The sequence below is a fragment of the Plectropomus leopardus genome, chromosome 23, assembly GCF_008729295.1.
Source record: "Plectropomus leopardus isolate mb chromosome 23, YSFRI_Pleo_2.0, whole genome shotgun sequence".
NCBI classification, from domain to species: Eukaryota; Metazoa; Chordata; class Actinopteri; order Perciformes; family Serranidae; genus Plectropomus; species Plectropomus leopardus.
The window spans coordinates 5,771,751-5,790,691 of NC_056485.1; the positions used below are offsets into that span (position 1 = coordinate 5,771,751).

General features: G+C 37.1%; 3 protein-coding genes and 1 pseudogene across 4 annotated transcripts in view; 1 reads left to right on the plus strand and 3 right to left on the minus strand.

The window, feature by feature from the left end:
• Positions 1-364: 364 nt before the first annotated feature.
• On the minus strand, positions 365-9,182 carry LOC121962264 (annotated as a pseudogene).
• Positions 9,183-9,192: 10 nt separating this feature from the next.
• On the minus strand, positions 9,193-11,724 carry LOC121962265. The gene is made up of 5 exons (XM_042512492.1): positions 11,179-11,724; positions 10,713-11,054; positions 9,972-10,082; positions 9,830-9,864; positions 9,193-9,689 (listed from the first exon to the last, which is right to left on the minus strand). Exons 1-5 carry the CDS (start codon positions 11,294-11,296, stop codon positions 9,576-9,578), a joined length of 720 nt encoding a protein of 239 aa, XP_042368426.1. The 5' UTR covers positions 11,297-11,724; the 3' UTR covers positions 9,193-9,575.
• Positions 11,725-12,265: 541 nt separating this feature from the next.
• LOC121962270 overlaps positions 12,266-18,941 on the plus strand; it is a 42,550-nt gene continuing 35,874 nt past the window's right edge. The window contains exon 1 of one of the 2 annotated variants that reach the window (XM_042512499.1): positions 12,266-12,359. The gene's annotated coding sequence lies outside the window, so the exon portion shown is untranslated. Of the gene's footprint in view, positions 12,360-16,647; positions 16,712-18,941 lie in introns of those variants that run through there. The other variant, XM_042512500.1, reaches the window with a different exon arrangement.
• Positions 12,708-16,051, minus strand: LOC121962268. The gene is made up of 6 exons (XM_042512496.1): positions 15,734-16,051; positions 14,443-14,611; positions 13,963-14,310; positions 13,774-13,884; positions 13,632-13,666; positions 12,708-13,519 (listed from the first exon to the last, which is right to left on the minus strand). Exons 2-6 carry the CDS (start codon positions 14,480-14,482, stop codon positions 13,397-13,399), a joined length of 657 nt encoding a protein of 218 aa, XP_042368430.1. The 5' UTR covers positions 14,483-14,611; positions 15,734-16,051; the 3' UTR covers positions 12,708-13,396.

Here is an 18,941-nt window from a genome sequence, read left to right on the forward strand (position 1 = left end):
TTTTGTGCTGCTTTCAAACACCTTTCACAAGGATTTAAAAACGTTAAACCAGACCAAATCAATTTGATTTCTTGAGGAAACATGAGGAAAAGGGCAGTGAGGAAGGAAAAAAAAATACCCCGAAATTTTGCTTTTAAAAAAAGGGGGTAAAAGGTCGAGAAAACTCTATATATTTTTATATATATCTTTTTAAATTTAGAATTATGTTACAGAAAAAATATCTGTTATTTAATCCAAAATATCCTTTCTTTTTTTTTTTTTTTTCTTATTTTCAGATAATTTTCTTTTAACTGCTTTGGGGGCCATTTTATCAGCTGCTCATTGCCTTTTTGACATGTTTTTGGAAAAAATCTAGCACATTTGCTCAGGTTTCAAATGGTTAAAACAGTAAGTTGATCCATATTTTTATTTGACGACTAACAGGTCTGATCTAGTCAGAGACACATTCCTGAGTTTTTTATCTGACACCTGTGCTGGTCTGACTTTAAGAACCGTGCGTCCGTCCAGGCAGCCGAACACGGGGACCAGACTGTGGCTGAAGGTATCGGAGAAAGTATAAATGTGAACCCTTCGCTCTACATCATAAAAAGACACCTGACCCTCGCCGACGTCCACATACAGCCCGATGAGCCGCGGCACAGCCGCCCTCTCTGCAGCTTGGTGGGCTCGTCTGTGCACGCCCACAAACTGGTGCCCTTCCACAGCACCCAGTACCCTCTTCTTGGTGACATGGTGGACTTTTGTTTCCTGTTAACAGACTCTGATATCACACCGAGTCTCCAGCTCCCATTAGGGGACACTTCCACCTCCCAGTAGTGTCTCCCTGCAGTGATGACGGTGTCCCCCCAGCACACAGGGCCACTCAGCAAAACGCTGTCTGCTGTCTGAGGGAGGAGGGGGACGCACCGCTGCCTCCTGGACCTGCAGTCGGTCTGAGGACACACTCAGCCAGGGGTGACTGGTGCTGGCGTCCAAATGGACAGACACTAGGATTCAAGGACAGAAAAAACTGTTGGTATTAACCCTTTGAAACCTGAATCCACATCAGTTTTTTTGAGCTGCGTTCAGATGCCTCTTGCAAGTTATTCAACCCTTTTTAAAAAATTTCTTTTGAGAAACATTGGGAAAAAAGACAATGACCAACTTGGCAAAAACTGTCCACAAATGCCAAAAAAAATGGCCAAAAATTGGTTAAAGGTGTCACAAAAATTACCCCAAAATTGTTTGAAAAAAGAGAGGAGGATTATTATAAAAAAATATATACATATATATATATATAGGGAAAAATGTCCAGAAACCAACTATATAAATAATTATAATAATTTTATATTTAAAATGATGTCAGATAAAATAACTTAAATCTATGAAATACATATGTGTGTTTTTATGTTTATTTTTATTTTTTATTTTTTGCTTATTTGGCTCAGTTTCAGGCAATTTCCTTGTAACTGTCAATTTTTGCACAAATTAAATTGCTCATTGCCTTCTCCTTGTGGTTCTGAAAGAAATCAAACCAATTTGTGAAGGTTTCAAAGGGTTAAATGTGCTGCTAGCAGCACGCAGTAGTATTCATTAAATCTTATTACATTCATATAATTAACATTGCACAACATGGGAATCACTAACTGCCAATCCTACTAACTTGGAATGGCAGTTAAATTTAAATTAATCATTTTTAAAAATGTAATTAATTTAAATTTGTCTAGTCTAGTTCTTAATTCACAACAGCAGGAAATAGATAAGTAATCAGATTACCTGAGGCACTCTGAATCCACTGCCACACTGAAAAACAAGACAATATTATATCTTAAGTATATACAACAAAAAAATATGTAAACTTAAAAAATATATGTCAAGTACACTTAACTCAATACTAACAATTTTATTTACTTACTTTTTTCAATGCAACTGGTTTCTTACATTTTTTAAAAGTAAACTCAGCTTGTCAAATTTTACATTGTATAGCACTTCTAGCTTTAATTAAAATAATTACAAGTAATTTTTCAAATTTCATTTCTTCTTAAACCACGTCTAAGAAAAATGACAACTAAATCTACCTTGTACCTTTTAAACACCATATTCAAAGAATTCCTCATCACATTGTCATCAAATATATTTCAAGGGTTTTTCAAAGTAAAAGCAGCTGCTGAGTCACCTGAGTTGGGTATATATTTGGGGCTTCCAGGTCCTGTCCTCCAGGCCTTCTGTTTGGTGGGCAGCCACCGCATCGACACTGCCTCCTGCAGGATCATAACTACCAGAATGAATTCACTTAAATAGTGCTTTGTGTCATTAAAAAAGCAGATTGTTTTTGTTTCTGAATCAAGCAGAACTTTGCTGCACTTTGGTCACTTGACCTGTGTAAATTTGGACAGGTTTTTTTTTACGGGGTGGAGGAATAGAGAGGAGCAACACAGCTAGAACAGAAGAAACAGACCCCCCCAGTGTTTATCAAACCTCCTCAGAAGCTATCCAGGAATCACACACACCTCAGTGTCCTCTGATAACAGAGACCAGGCCACAAACTCCAACAGCGGCAGGATGGCGGCCATCCTCGACTCCTTCGCTCCTCTGGGATACAGCAGCTTCTTCAGCTCCTCGTCAGACACACCGTTAGCCTGGTAACACACACACACGTACATGTAAGGAGACGTTTATAAGACAGAACGTTGGTTTAAAATGGATTTAATTTCTACTTTTTCACACACACCTCTGTGATATTCTGCAACTCCAGCGCCCACTGCTGAAGCTTTTCATTCTGTATGTCCAGCTCTGCTTTCTCTTTCTTTCCCAGTCCATCTCTTCCTCTTGGCTTTTTATCAGATGGCTTGGTTTCTTTTTTTACCTGAGAGCAGAAAGAATAGAAAGGCCTTCATTTGGAGGCAGAGTACTGAATTTGCAAATTTTAAACAAACAAGCAATACACATTAAAAATGCTTGATGTAAAAAAAGGACAAAGCAGAAAGGAAATAAGTGGAACTGATGACTCACCATGTTCAGTTCCAGCTCTTTGGCCCATTTGAGGATCAGACTCCTGCTGCTCTCCAGGCTGCGCGGCTCTTCAGTGCCCCCCTCTGGTGCTGCCTTCTTACTGCCACACTAAATTACAGTAAGTAATGTAGAAATGGATGAAATGGTGAAATATGTTTTTTTATGTAATCTAAATGTTTCTTTTCTGAGGGTATTCCTGCTTTGCCAAATAAGATCTATAAATAACATGTAAAGCACTACTTACTGGCTGGCTTCATATGTTTTAACTCTCTAAAGTAAAGAAGTGTATGTCCACATAAATATTTGTGACTTTTGACTGTTTTGGGGTATTTCCTCAATGAAAAAGATTTAGTTACTGTCAGCTATAACCTTCAATGCAGTGTGTTTAAAATATAGAGGTAAGCAATGGCCTTGAAAAGGGTTATTTAATCTAAATGTTGGTCTTTAAATCTTGAAAACCGATTGTCTTAAAAATGTGAATAGAACTCTGACTTCTATTCAAATTGTAAACTTTACTGGCATTTTAGTTATATTTACTTAATTTGGTGAAAATGTTTCAAATTTAAAAAATGCAAGTGTGATGATTTTTTTTTTAAATAAGTGTTTCTCCTAAAGTAAACCGAGTTATTTTGACTCAATCATGATTTTGATCAATTTTGCATGTAGTTAGAATATCTGCAAGTTCAGTTTTGTTCACGTTTAAGAATATACAAATATACAAATTGACTAGTTAGCATCCAGCAGAATGGCTTTTAACTAAATGAAATAATCCTCTGAGAGAATCCTTCTTTACTGTTCTTGTTTTGTTATCTAAATCAATCAGTTTCCTAAATTCTACTGATTAACCACAACTGCTCAGCCAAGTCACATTTACTTGGTTTACTGAAGTTGCTAACATTTAGAAAGAACGTGTTGATGTCTTTTTTTAAGTTGAAACAACTTCACAGGATGAAGTAAATACAACAAAAAATTTCAAAGTAAACAAAATACATGACTAACTGTCTTATTTACACACTTTTTTGAAGACAATTGGTTTGAGATTTTTTTTTAAAGTAAGACCAACTCGCCAGGTTTTGCAGTGCTTCCTTTGCATGGACCAGTGTTTATGATTTATGTCAGATTCTGTGGAAGAGGATCAGCTCCTGATATAAATATACAGGGCTGATCCAACACTGAGACACCGTAGACTAATATTAGGCCTGCAAGGGGACTAAAAGTTTTTATCTGTTACAAACAGGAGTGTAGTGGGATCTGCTGCGTACCTGGCTGATGTTGTTGACCTCCTCTGCCAGTTCATGAAGAAGCTGCAGACACTCTGCCAGAGTCTGCATTGACTTTAGATCAGGCTGAAAAGAAGAAAAAGGTAATCTGTCTTCCTTCTCTCTTTTACACTTTCACAGTCTTCCATACATTCATGCAGCACCACTTGCTTACCTTTGATGCGGAGGGAGCGGTTCGTAGCGGAAAACTATAAGATGATTCTTCATAATCCTTAGGAGCAGAGACAAAAAGACACATTTTCAGGCTCAAATGGAACGTTTTTAGGCATTCATCTGTCCTCATGTCACTAACATGTTATATGATTTCAGTTCACCTGGATTTCACTGAGATCAGGTTTATTCCATGGTGCCGACCTTGAAGTACAGCTTTTCTCTTTACTCTATGTAGGGGAGACCAGGGACAGTTGTAACGAGGCAATTGTAACATCTCAAATTGCAGCATTCTAAAATTAGAACCATTAAACTCATTATATACATCATCTGTCATGAACCCTCTCCGCCTGCTAAAGAACTGATTGTATTTATCAGAGACTCATTTTCGAGGTTTTATTTTTCATCTGCAGTATTTTCCTAATGCTGTCTTAAACTTTAAATCTGTCTAGATTTAATGACCACTCTGTTTTCTTACATTTGTCAAATATTATCTTCATTATTTCTAGATTGTAGGGTAGCTAATGTCATGGGTGGTACCCTTGGGGGTAACTGACCTGGAGAATTGTCTGGAGACGATTTCTCAGCTCTCAAAATCGTTTGTTTATGAATGTTGTCCTAACATACACTCTTGATATTGCCATATGGCTTAAAATAAGCATATTTTCCAACTATTTTTTTTCTGGTTTGTAGTTATAGCCTAATATCGAAGCTTGGGCTCTAAACCTGGTCTGAGCCATTTATTTTTTGCATATTTTACAAGGGGACTTTGTAACATCTTAAATTGCACCACTTAGAAACAAAACAGAACCATAAAACTCTGCATGCTCTCTGTGGTAAGATAAGGTAACTTTATTTGAGTCCAAAAAAAAAGTTTGTGGTCAAAAACAAGGCGTCCTTGTTGACACACATTTATCAAACAACACTGTAGTCATGTGTCTGTCTGATGTCTCGTATTTGATTAATTATACTGTTTTAGTCTATCTGGAACTGCTTGTTCAATGGATATGAAATTATTTTAACTTTATCTACCTAGAAATGTGTTTTTGTTCTTAGTAATTATATGAAGTTAGTTGTTAGTTGTTTGTACAATAGCTCCCATATAACAATTGGGCAAATGTATCATGTTGAAATCAGTATTGTGACTCTAACATTGCGAATAAAAACAACTGATGAGTATGAACAAGTAGAACTGTATCTTAGGTTTTTGAAAGATTACATCAAAACCAAAAAAATGTTACAATTGCTCCCGGTCTCCCCTATGTTAAAATGAATACTACATTTGATTACTAGAAATCAATCCACAGATAAACAGTGCGATGCTCACCTGAAATTCACTAAGGGTGGGTTTATTCCATGGTACCGAGCTGGAAGTGCAGCTTTTCTCCAGGACTTTACTCTAGAAAAGAATACAATATGTGACTATTACAAATCAATAATCAAACAATACGTTATATCCACAGATATATGGATATTAACCATAAAAGCATTAAATTTACAATGAAATGTTTTTTTTGGGGGGGGCGGGGGGGTATTGTATTAAGAGAATGATTACAGTCAGGCCCGCCATTAGAAAGTAATGACAGGAGGACAAAATTTTCTGAATTGGGCCCCTCATAACACCCACTCCAGCTTTATCTTTTGACCCCCCACCCCCTCCACCCCCACTCATCCCCTACAGATCGAATACATAAATGCACTGTGCTTACCAAGCAAGCAGCTACCGTCAGGGTTAAAAAGATGGTGGCGACCAAAATGCCAAAGTCAAGGCTTCAAAAGTGTTAACAAACCAGTGGGTAATGTCACAGTGGTTACTTTCATTATTTTAGACAGTCTATGAATTTATCTAGCTCCCCTTAAATGCAATTTTGGACAACCTTTATTTATTTTACTCACTCCCTTGTAGTTAAAGCCACTAAACAATTTTATTGGTACCCCAGCAGCTAAAAACCAGCCTATGCTGGTAGTTGGTTTTAGTTGGTTTTGGCTGGTCAGAGGTGGGCCTAGATGGTCCTGACCCGGTTCTTGCTGGTCTTTGACGGTTTGACATGCTGGTGTGACCAGCCTGTCAATCTGTGCACATTTATCTGTACTATACATAACACATGACAGTAACTGATTTATGTGATTTGCTTTTCATACTTCCTTCTTATGACACTGTTGTTTCTATTTTATTGTTGATTCAGCTCTATGGTCATTCTATTATAATTTGTAGCAATGTAGTACTTGCTTGTATTTTTTATGGGGACATTTCATAATTTGCATATCAGACAAAAATACCTGCTTCTTGGTGAGCGTGGATGTAGCCCGGGTCTCTGTAGGGGTTGGTGTATTTGCTGCCATCCTCCATCCAGAGTCAGCTGAGAGAAACGCAGCGAGGTTACGACGTGACAACATTAAACTGAAGCCAGCATATTATAAGAAACATACATTTTGGGGTCCAAATGGGATGTTGGGATCTATGTTCGATGTGACGGCTAAATAAGACAGATTCTGATTGGCTGTTAGTATTTCTGTCGTTCCTGATTTCCTGAAATGTTAGCCACTTTTTCATTGTTATAGTTGAAGCGTGGACTCCGCCATCCAGTTGAGTTGAAATGATTTCTAACAGTCCTTTAACCCTAACCACAGTCTTTCCCTAGTCATAACCCTACTGTTGTAGCCCTGCGCTGATATTGTAGATGTGCACATTTTCTGAGCGTCATTGATTATAATGTTGGGTTTAATGTCAAATATCGGCTTTCTTCTTGTGACGTAGCACTGAAAATCTCATTGCAATCCACTGAATATTTGTCATTGTAGACCAAAGTCAAGTCAGTTGTGTGTCTATATATGTCACATTAAAAAAAAAAAAACAGGAGTTGACACAGATTGCTTTCCAGGATTGGCCTCAATGCAGATATACATTATAAAGGAAATACATGTTATTAAGGTTTAAATAGCAACAATACTGAACATAATACAATGAAACAATAATAAAAAGAGGACAGGTGAAATCTAACTGCCTCCAAACACTTGAGCAGTTACGATCAATTTCACCAACTAAAGGGGCATAGATGAATCAGATACAGCCAAAAAAAACCTATCAAAAAATATGTAATCCTAAAATAAAATTAAAAAATCAAATACAGTTAAATGTGATCTGATAATCAAAATGACGTACTTACTGCCTTGAGCTGCGTCCCTTGTTTAGCTGTGAAGCAAGAACACGATCTCCTCATTCCTGGCTGAACTTGAGACTTTGGCCTCACAAGGAAGGATTTTTATTACTGAAATTACGGTCACAACCCACTTTGAGGACTAACTGTCTACGGGACGTTGTAGAAACAAAGAACTATCACAGACTTACAGCAGTTATTTCTCCATAGTATTTTTTTATGGAGACAGGGCTGCAGATAAAGACACAGAGGCCATATCCCAACTTGTTTTTGGAAATGGGAAGGTTTATGAGCTGAGGAGTCATTTACAATCTACAGTTACACACACATACAGTACATGAGTATACTTTTATACTTGAGGCAAAGATTATGAAAGCAAATCCAAATATTATGTTGGGATTTTCTTTACCAGAATGATGTTTTGGGGAGCGTGGAAGGCTTTGAAAGAGCATGAAGACTGTAGGATTTTAGGAATACAAAAAATAAAAATCTGATGTTTGTTACAAGGGTCATAAAGTTTTAGGGAATTTGATATAAGATTTCTAATTTCCTGGCTGCATCCCTGTATGACAGGGATATGTTATAATGATTCAAGAGTTACATAAAATTGATTAAACACAGCTGCGCAGTCTGGCTCAATACAACCCCACAGCCCTGTAATAATCTTAGGAACCTTTATAGTCAGGCAGTATAACTCAAAAAGGGCCCAACCCAGGAGGAATTGCAAAAGTTATGGTTTTTTTTTTCCCCTTGTCCTAACACCCCCCTTTTTTAATCATTTATTAAAAGTATATCTTCATGGATTTAATGGAGAATATTTTCTTTAAGGTCAAAAGCAAAGTGTTAATGCTGTAGAGGTTTGTATTTTCCTAAGTTTTTGGGGTTAGTCTTTTCAATTAACCACTTTTTCAGGTGATATTCTATTGTATTTTACCTGTATTTGGGGTAATATACTATCCAAACTGGCTATAAAATGTTCCTCATGAACTTTTGTTTAGCAAGTATAATATCACCATTCATTAGAAATTTGACACATATGTGGTTCATATGTTCTTTTAGGAGGTTAAACAAACAATGATGTACCGATGGTGGTATGCAAGCACCCTCTAGTGGTATGCTAAGGAACTTGCAAAACATAATCTAAAAATAATTGATATCAGCCTGCTATGTTTTCACATTCATAGTTGTAGAACGTACATACAGTACTTCGATGATAGGCTACGAGCTCGGGTATGATAGTAAACAGGGATAAAATAATTGTTTAAATACAGTGCAATTGTGAGTTTAAATGGAAATAACTGCTGTTTCCACCAGGCGCACTGTTCAATCAATTTTGCTGCAAACCATTGACATATCCCAGGCTGTGATTAAAAAAAAACTACTTTACATGTAGTATTTTGAAAATAATTATTTTTTGTGTGTTTTTTTCACCCCAAAACATAGGGACATCGTGACAAAAGTTTAAAGGGTTAAAATTCTGAAAATTACTGAAATTTGCTATTTATGATTAGTACCAATGATGGTTAAAAGAATACTCGATGAAAGTAAAGAATCATATTAATGTATAATATTTTTTTTTTGCCTGATTTTGAAAAACACATTTTGTGTGTTTAGGTCTAAACTTTGATCCAAACACAATACTTTTTGTTTTTTAAAGAGTAAGACCTAGCTTGTTACCCAATTCCAACATCACAACTGATTGTAATTCCCTATCCAAAGTACAAGGCATTTCTTCAGTTGACGCTGGTAGGAAATGTTGGAAAGTGTTGTATCATTTGCATACATAAGTGAGTGAAGACCATTGGTGAAGACAGAGAATATTAATAGCCCCAGACAGAGTCCTTGTGGTACACCTCACTGAAACTCTTTTTTATCTGACACATGTCACTACCTTATTCTTCTGCTTTTAGATTGTGGTTTAAACTAAAACAAAAGAAAATATTGATAGCAAAACATTTGTTCCACTCAGGGCTGTAGTTCCAGGTGCTTTCTGGGTCTATCGGGTGGCTGAATAAATAGCATTTGGCTCCACTTTTCTCTTTGATGCAGGCAGGTTTCTTTTTGGATGAAACGTCACTGCTGCATAGTTCAGATCATCCGAGCCCTGACTCTGTGAATACAAATATTCTTAGATACTTATTTTGCACAGCTGAGAATGTGAGAAAAAAACAATATTGTTAGCTGAACAACAACAACTTGTAGCACTGAAACAGCCCGCACACATAAAATAAAACGTAGTAAAAACTTCACCTCTGTTCGTTGTGGATGCTGTTCTTCAGCATGAGCTAAAAGACAGAAAGAATATGTCTGGTCAGTTAAATAACATTGTAATGCACAATTAATGCTGTATATGCATCATGTTAAATGTTACAATAAAACTAAGGAGAATTACCTTTCTGAAGCTTTCTGAACTTAACAGCCAGACAAAGGGTGCCCACAACAAAGACAACCATCAAACTGCCCAGGATCACGTTTGTTATCTCTGCCATTCCATCAAATGCTTCTACAAGAAAGATGGTTAGACTATAACTTCTCGCTGCTTGAGATCTCATTAACCCCTTAAAACCTAAGGCTTTATCTCTTTCAAAAACCTGGGAGGAAAGAAATGAGCAATTTCATAAGACATTACCCTAAATTTGCAAGGGACTAGTAAAAAGAAAAAAACTAAAAATAAAAACTCCAAAACAAGGAAACAGATTGAAGTAAGTGCTAAAAATGTAAAGGTAATTAACTTTAAATATGTAATTAAACAATTATTTTCATTTTTTTCTCTCTCTGCCCTCCCCAAAAAAAATTTCAGTTAATGTTCTTGTCAGCTTTTCTTTATTTCTTGTAATTTGCATGACATCTCTTGCGAAGTTGCTCAGTTTTCAAAGGTTTAAATGCTTGTGAAGGACATCCAATAATAACACAAGAAACTATTGTCGATCCAGGTTTCATAGGGTTAAAAAATAAATGCCCAAAAATGACAGAATTTTTTATGAGGCAAGGAAAATTCTAAATTATAACGATCTGAGGAGATGGATCTAAAATTTGAAATTTAGGTCCATATTATGAATTTCATTTAGATTGAATTTTACATTGATAATACTTCATCAATCAAAAGACAGACCAAACCTTAAAACAATCTTACCTTGAACCTCTAAATATATTGCATCCATAATAAGGGGTTTTCTGCTTATGAAAAATCCACAGAAATACAGTCCAGAGTCGGATGAATTCGCTTGTTTGATTTTGAGAAAGACAGTCGAGAGGTTTGATCTCATTTCAAATTTTCCCTTTTGGAATCCATTGCACAATTTATGCTCTAAGGGTTCGAGCATAAAGGCGACACAGCGGGGTTGGGATCTCTTAACCACTCTAAACCACATGATCTGAGTGGGAGAACTGGAAAAGTTGGAGCACAGCAGTGTGACATCTTCACCTGACTGAGCCTCCACAGTCTGAGACTGAGAAACTGAGACAGAGAACCAGCCTGAAACAAATAGCAGAATTATTAATAATTTGACTGAAAGAAATGCAAACACCATCTTTATAAGATTTTATTAATATTAAGCAATGCAGTAAATGCTGTGGAGTAATTCAATGACAGTACTCACCGAGGCTGCAGTGAAGTAAAACTGTTATCAAGTTTAATTTCCTCATTGTGCATATGACTGTGCAATGCAATGGTACTTTATAACAGTGAGCTCCACCCCCGTCCACCCCCAACAACATTGTATAAGGGGGTTGAGACTATGTCGAACATGAGGGTCTTTGTTGTGTCTGATTCTGATGGAAAAGACCTCACCGTGGTCTTGATTAAAAAAAATAGCAAATTGTATTACCAATTCAATTATAGATGTGTTTTGTTACTGTTGTTTACAGTGTGAAAGTATCAAACTGTAAAAAAAAAAAAAAAAGCAGCTGAACTCACAGTCCTTCTGTGGTTCTCTCATAGTGACCCCAATAGGATTTTAGTGCACTGTAAAAAGAGATGATTTGTTTCAACTTTAAAAAGTTAGTGTCTGGGCTGCCTTATAATTTGACTGAATTTGAAAAGTCAGTTGAGGTCATTTTGTAATGATTCGGTTTGAAAAATTGTCACAGCCAGGACTCTTTTTGTGTTAAAACAAAAGTCACATTCGAAAGTGTTTCTTTTTACGGTGAAGGTCGACTCAACGGGTCCACTGAAAATCAAATCACTCCAAAAAAAAAAAAAGAAGCTTAATAGATATCACCATTGTTACATAACATTGCACTTTCTGTAGGTAATTTTCATTTTTTGTTTGTTTTTTACTTGTCCTCTTTTTTGGTTGATAATTTTCAGGTAATATTCCTGCAACTTTTGACTAATTTCTTGTAAATTTTAGGGCCTTTTTCTGTTAAGTTGCTCATCACCCTCTTCCCATGATTTTGAAAGAACCAAGTCAATTTTCTCAGGATTCAGATGGTTAAAATGACCAGCAACAACCTTAAAATACCCTATACTTGTTAATGCATCAGTTTTAATTATCTAGCAATAATACATGATAATGTAACTCACTGCTTCACAATAAGTACTTTTGATACTTGAATTACCTTTTTCTTGTCATTATCATCAGCATCATTTCCATTGAGACTTGTAGTACCAGTTATGTCCTGAGTTTCTGGTGGCAGTGGCAGTATACTCAACATCTTTGTGACACACACCTGTTTGTTTTTACTTTAACACAGAAAGTCACCTTTGCATCTGGAAAGCAAAGAGATGGCCCAGGATCACAACCATCAGCTTTGTCATTCCATCAGACTCTCCAAAAAGGTATTTACATTATACTCTGCTTTGTCTAGAGACCTATGTTTTATGTTTAATAACTACTTAAAGAGTAACTAACCCCCCCCCCCCCACACACACACAACCCACCTAGTCACTTACTCGTGCCGCCCCTCGATCCACAGCACCCCCCTACCTCCCCACACAATGTAGTTGTTTGTTGATGGAGCTGCAATAGTCAGGTTCAACCTTTAGAGGGCCATCACCATCTTTACAATCTTTATATCTTAAAACACACAGTGTAGAATTTTATTACTTACCTTTTACATGATTTCAATGAACAGACAGATTCAAATGTTTTATTAGCACCCAGTAAGAGGGCTTAAAAAGTGTTTATGTCTGACTGTGCAAGCGTCACAGTGCTGCAGACTGTTCTTCACATTGTTTGATAGATGTAGGTGTCAGTTTGAGGTGTGATAAGAGGTGTGGTGCCAGCTTTGACACTAATGCACGGATACTTATTTATTGTCACAGTCAGTTATCATAACTCTCCGCAAACATGAAAGCCTTCATTGTGTGGTTTTGTTGCAAACCAAACTTGCTGTAGTTGAGACTTCAGTCATAATGCAATTGCTGTGCAGGTACTTCACAGAGCTGTTTGTCATCACGGGGCATTTGTATTTATTGATGCTAAAAATCAAATTCTAATAATGTTAAGGACAAGATGCCAAAATTATTTCTTAAATTCTAAGTTCAAAGCTGAGTTGTGCTCACGGTGTCTCTCTGTCAAACAAGTGACGTGCACCTCACTCACTTTTGCAGATCTCCATCTAAATACAAAAGAAGGACAGTCATCAATATCCTGACTGACTCCTTTTCGAATACATGCCAATTATCATTTGCTCCAAGAACAATGCCAAACACAATGAGTCAGAGAAAGACTTTGGCTGGATAATTTGAATTGCAGCGGAGATTAGGGAATTTACATGAATAAAGATTCATTGTTCCCAAATATTTTATGTATCAGTTTAATAGGACAAAGCATCATTTCAACCGTGAGCTGCAGTTCCAGTCGTTTCCTGAGTCTATCTGGGGGCAGCATACACAACATTTGGCTCCGGCTGGTTCTCTGATGGAGGCCTTCTGATACTTTTTGGTCTTGGTTTGAAACTCAGTGCTGCATAGTTCAGAGCATCAGAGCCCAGATTCTGTAAATAAACACAGAAGCAGTCACTCAATAAAACCTAAAATCATTGACGATGATAAATGACTTGAACGAGGCAAAATGTAAAAATAGACTTAAGATAAAAATGTGCTGACCTCATTGTGTTGTTGATTGTGTCCCTCTTTACGAGCTAAATGACAAAAACAGAACACCTGGTCACTTAATGGTTCAAATATTCTGCTTTCAAAACTTTAAGGCAAACAGAAAGTATTGCATTTGCAAAAAAAAAAAAAGTACCTGTCTTAAGTTTCCTAATTTTGACAACCAGACCAATGATGACTGTACCAAGGAAAATAACCAGAGCGCCCAGGATCACACTCGTCAGGTTCATTAATCCACCCATCTCCTCTACAAGAAACATCATTACAGAAATGTTTTCTTTAGTATTCAACCTCTTATGAGATGAAGGCAAAATAACATCCTTACCTTGAACCTTTAAAAATGTTGCACTGACAATTGCTGCGTTTCCACCTGAGCGAGGACCACAGAAATACAGTCCAGAGTCAGATAAATTCACTTGTTTGATCATGAGGAAGAGGGTAGAGCTGTTGGATGTCATATTAAATCTGGCATCTTGGAATCCATCACAGGACGAAGGTTTGACTTCAGAGCTCCACATAGAGGAGATACAGGTGGCAGTGGGTCTGTCGGCCAGTCTGAACCAGAATATACGGTCGATAAAAGGTTTGGTGTAGTTGGAGCACATCAGTGTGGCTTGTTCACCAGGCTGGACCTCCACAGTGTGGAACTCCGAAACAGAGACAGACATCAAACCTGAAATAAATGACACATTTTTTCATTAATTGAACACAATGCACCTAAATAGTGTTACTGATGAACGATGAGCTCTGGTAGATTACTGCACTGCATGACAACCATTAATCTGAGAGCAAAAAGTGTACTTACTGCAGGTCCAGATGAAAGCTGTTATCATGGTGAAGTTCATCTTTGTGTGTACAGTACGGCTGCACCTCTGTAATGTCTGTAAGTGAACTCTGCTCCACAGAGTGGTCTCTACGCAAAGAGGCGGGCTGTTCTGATGGTTTTCTGGCTGCTCACACTTATGATGTGAATGCTGTCATTACAATTATTGCAAGTTAATAACTTTGTCCTGTTCTTCTCACAGCGTTATCCTCTTTAATATTCTGGGTTATGTTTTAACAAGCGCTTAGAAGTCTGCAAAAGGTGTTTTAGTCTGTGGAGCATATTTTAACTGAAAGCTTATGCATTCAGTGAAGTGCTGTTGACAGTCACTCCATATAACTCTCTTCTCTGCATAATGTTGTGCCCACAGATACGCTTAAGTGATAATACATGCTAATGTATTTTGATTCTATATATTTAAAAAATATATATATTTTCTGTCCATATAACTCATAGTTAGCCAAGTTTCATCTCCAAGAGTTGCATAACTGTTAACACAGCATGACGCAGGCATATGTGACCTACAGTTTAATATACCTACATCATTCTCATCTAACAAGGAAAAACATGTATCTTTTTCGTAACCGTCACCTTAAAAATAATGTCATTGTGTTGTGTTACTTCTTTAATAGTACTAGAAAGTTTTTTGGAATATACTAGAGTTGTATTTCCCCGAGCTCATCTCAGTGTGCCATTAAACGCCAAAATGTTTTCTTTCAAATTCATCACAAACAATTTTAATGGGAAAAATAAAAATATTGACAAATTTTTTTCAGACATTGACAAATTTAAAATAATAATAATGATAATAATAATTTCAGACCTAATGCAAATAAATAAATAAATAAATAAATACAAATAAAAAACAGTCCCCAGTCCCCCGTGCCTAAAAAAATATTTGACATGTCTGTAGGCAGCAGAGATGCCAGCAATGTGTATCTTACAGTACATGTGGTGTAATTTATTTTAACAGTATATTAACAGTTTATTAGATTACAGTATATGACTGCAGGATCTTAACAATATTATACAACTGCTATATAATGCTGTAAGATACTGCTGTAAATTCACAGTAGTATATCACAGCATATGATATAACCTGTTACAAAATTAACTTGTGAAGAGATGCTAATGTAATTGATACACCTGCTACAGTAACTCATAAAAGTAAACTCAGTAAAGTCCACATTTTCATGATCTATGCAAGACTATAATGTACATTCAATAGCAGCTGATGAAATGGTTGTATCAGTAAAAGCAGTGTAAATCTTACCTGACCAATGATAGTTATTTAAATAATGTTTGTAAGGCTCAATAGGTTCAAATGCACAGTGGAGATGGATTGGAGCTTCAGCTGCTGTGGTTTTACTGTGATCTGTCATGTCACAAATATGTGCAGCCTCTAGCAGACTTGGAGCCTGTCACCTCGTACAAGTGTCACCTTCTAACAGGCATCTTTTCACAACAACTGATGCGAGTTTGTGAGAGAATTGCGTCTGTTAGGTGTGATTCGGTAAGTGTGATGAGAGGAGCAGTGACACAATTTGAGATTAATGTAACACTAAAAGGATGCTCACTGCTCATATCTAACACAAACTACCTTCACTGTATAACGTGTTTGTATTCTGTGGGAACGTAGAGGTCTTTTTTTGAGAGAAGCAGAGAGCTAAAGGCCGTGATTCCTTTGGTTCTGACTTCATTAGTATAAGTTCTTATGTAAACTTTGTTAATATAGCGCCTTTTGAAGACTTACGAGTACAAAACAATGAAAAGTACACAAGGGGAACCCCTCTCTGTGGCTACTGTTATCAACCAATCAAAAAAACTTAAGTAATTCTGCTTTAATTTTCTATGTACTATATTCATGTATAGCTTTTTGATTAATTAAATTATTTATTTGCCAAGTTTTCACTTTCCCAAGGAGTATTTTCTCTCTGACAGCCAAGTTGGATCAAAGCCTTTTATCCTGCTGTGTTTCCTGGGCTGCTAGTCAGGGGATGCAGTTTCAGCAGGAGAGCTGGAAGTCTTCTGTTCCAGACTTGCACCAGCAGTATCAGAGCTGCTATTCCTCTGGCTGGTACTTTGACTAGCAGCAGGGCTAGCTTTTGCATCCTTGCCACTGATGCTAGTTTCATATTGTGTGTGTCTGAAAAGTACAGATATTTTTTTACCTTTTTTTTCAGATGGCTGACTTTGATGTCTCTCCATTACCAGTTTACTCGTTGGCTTTTAGACTATTAATCTTTATCAGGTGATGTATCACTTGCAAAAGCTACAGTGCTTTGCAGCATGCTTAAGGTAATGCGTGTAGAGTTTCTCATCTGCCTCGCACTACTCTCTGTCTGACTGTGTGTGTGTGTGTGTGTGTGCATGACGTGGAGCGGAGGAGAACTGACAGCCACATATGCATTTGAAACCCTGAGCAGAGCAGTTTCGGTAATGTGCTTCGAATGAAAACCAGACTGGAATATACAAGTTGTACAAGTTGTTCAGAAACTACTTTTTCCCAAACCCTGGAAATAAATTGATTTTTTTTAATATGGGTCTGTAGGAAGCAATGAGTCAATGCTTGGCTCAGCAGTTGCAGGTTTAAAATAATCAGGCACACTGACACAGATACAGATAGTGCTGGCAACAATAGGCACATGGACAGAAGAAAGTCAGCCAGTGTTCAAGGCTTTATTTCACACTTTATTCTCGCAGAGCTCGGTGTTATAACAGCCTCACGATCTTCACCTCAGATGTGCGCACACCACACTGTGCTGTCTCTTCCTGTTAAACCTGCGTTATGTGTAGCTGACTATCCTCCACTGCTGCACACAGATGTTCACTCCAGCATGAGCTGCAGCTTCTATCTGCTGTCAGCATAAAGAACATGAGTCTCCACTTCTCTCTCTGATGCCGGCTTCCTGTTTCTTAATGTTGTTGGATACGAACTCAGAGTTGCATCTGTCAGGTCTCGAGAGTCCAGATTCTGTAAATAAAAGCATTTACAGTTATACGTCACAAACAACTGACATAGTGAGAAGGAAAAGTAATTCCAACCCATTTTTAACAGCAAAACATGCAGAATAAATATTCAGGGTTTATATACTTTTTTTTCCCAGAATATTTCCACGACTTTAGGATCTTTCAAGATTTGGGTCAATTTAAAAAAAAAAAATTTTTTTTCAAGGATTTTGAAAGAAAACATATGAAGGTATGTTTTCTCAAAATGAGAAAAACAAAAACAAAATTACACAACTGACAGCCAAGAAGTGAAAAAATATCTAATTATTAGATTTTCACATATAGTGCATTATAATACAGGTTCATGAGACAGATTTCCATGACTTTTCCAAAGCGTTCAGGGTATGTTTAGTTTTCCAAAACTTGTCCAGGTCTGGTAATTGTTATTTGCAAATTCCATGACTTTTGGATGTTTTTCATGACTGTATAAACCCTAATTTTTCCCTTTACCTGAAATCATTATTAAAATTTGATTCACCTGAGTCTGAAGAGGATCTTCATTGTGAGCTAAGAGACAGAAAAAAATCTTGTCAATTAACTGATCCATCAAAAAATGTTATCCATATAATTTGCCAAACAGGAAGTTTAAGATAGCCTTGAACAAATACCTGTGTGACGTCTGCCGATACTGACAGCTGCACCAGTGACAGCGATGATGATGAAAACGGTCAGAGCGCCCAGCATCACACTCAGGCTTGTTTCTCTGAGACAGATTTCTGGAGATATCGTTACATTAGTGTCTCTGTACAGTACTTTGTCTCTAGTGGCTGAAGATCTGACTGATATTTAAATGCACAGACTATGTTATTTGTTGAAAGCTTAAACAGCCCAATTATAAATGTGACGATGATAGACATTTTAACTGGAGGAAGGGAGACTTTTAATACTACAATCTGTAATGAATGTTATTTTTTACAGTATATCATAGTCCAGCTTTGCCAGTGATTAACAACATAACTATATTCTTACCTTGAACCTTTAAAAATGTTGCACTGACAATTGCTGCGTTTCCACCTGAGCGAGATCCACAGAAATACAGTCCAGAGTCAGTAAATTCACTTGTTTGATCACGAGGAAGAGGGTAGAGCTGTTGGATGTCATATTAAATCTGGCATCTTGGAATCCATCACAGGACGAAGCTTTGGCTTCAGAGCTCCACATAGAGGAGATACAGGTGGCAGTGGGTCTGTCGGCCAGTCTGAACCAGAATATACGGGAGATAAAAGGTTTGCTGTAGTTGGAGCACATCAGTGTGGCTTGTTCACCAGGCTGGACCTCCATAGTGTGGAACTCCGAAACAGAGACAGACATCAAACCTGAAATAAATGACACATTTTTTTCATTAATTGAACACAATGCACCTAAATAGTGTTACTGATGGAACGATGAGCTCTGGTAGATTACTGCACTGCATGACAACCATTAATCTGAGAGCAAAAAGTGTACTTACTGCAGGTCCAGATGAAAGCTGT

Bases quoted from the DNA above. Each gene is read 5' to 3' on its own strand.
- LOC121962268 (XM_042512496.1), bottom strand. From the start codon at position 14,482: ATGAACTTCACCATGATAACAGCTTTCATCTGGACCTGCA. The intron at 14,311-14,442 runs GTAAGTACACTT...CATTTATTTCAG, and splicing joins AGCTTTCATCTGGACCTGCA to GTTTGATGTCTGTCTCTGTT. The intron at 13,667-13,773 runs GTACTTTTTTTT...TTTGTCATTTAG, and splicing joins AATTAGGAAACTTAAGACAG to CTCGTAAAGAGGGACACAAT.
- LOC121962265 (XM_042512492.1), bottom strand. From the start codon at position 11,296: ATGTTGTTGGGGGTGGACGGGGGTGGAGCTCACTGTTATAAAGTACCA. The intron at 10,083-10,712 runs GTAAGATTGTTT...TCTTTCTTGTAG, and splicing joins AATATATTTAGAGGTTCAAG to AAGCATTTGATGGAATGGCA. The intron at 9,690-9,829 runs GTGAAGTTTTTA...TTGTATTCACAG, and splicing joins AGCATCCACAACGAACAGAG to AGTCAGGGCTCGGATGATCT.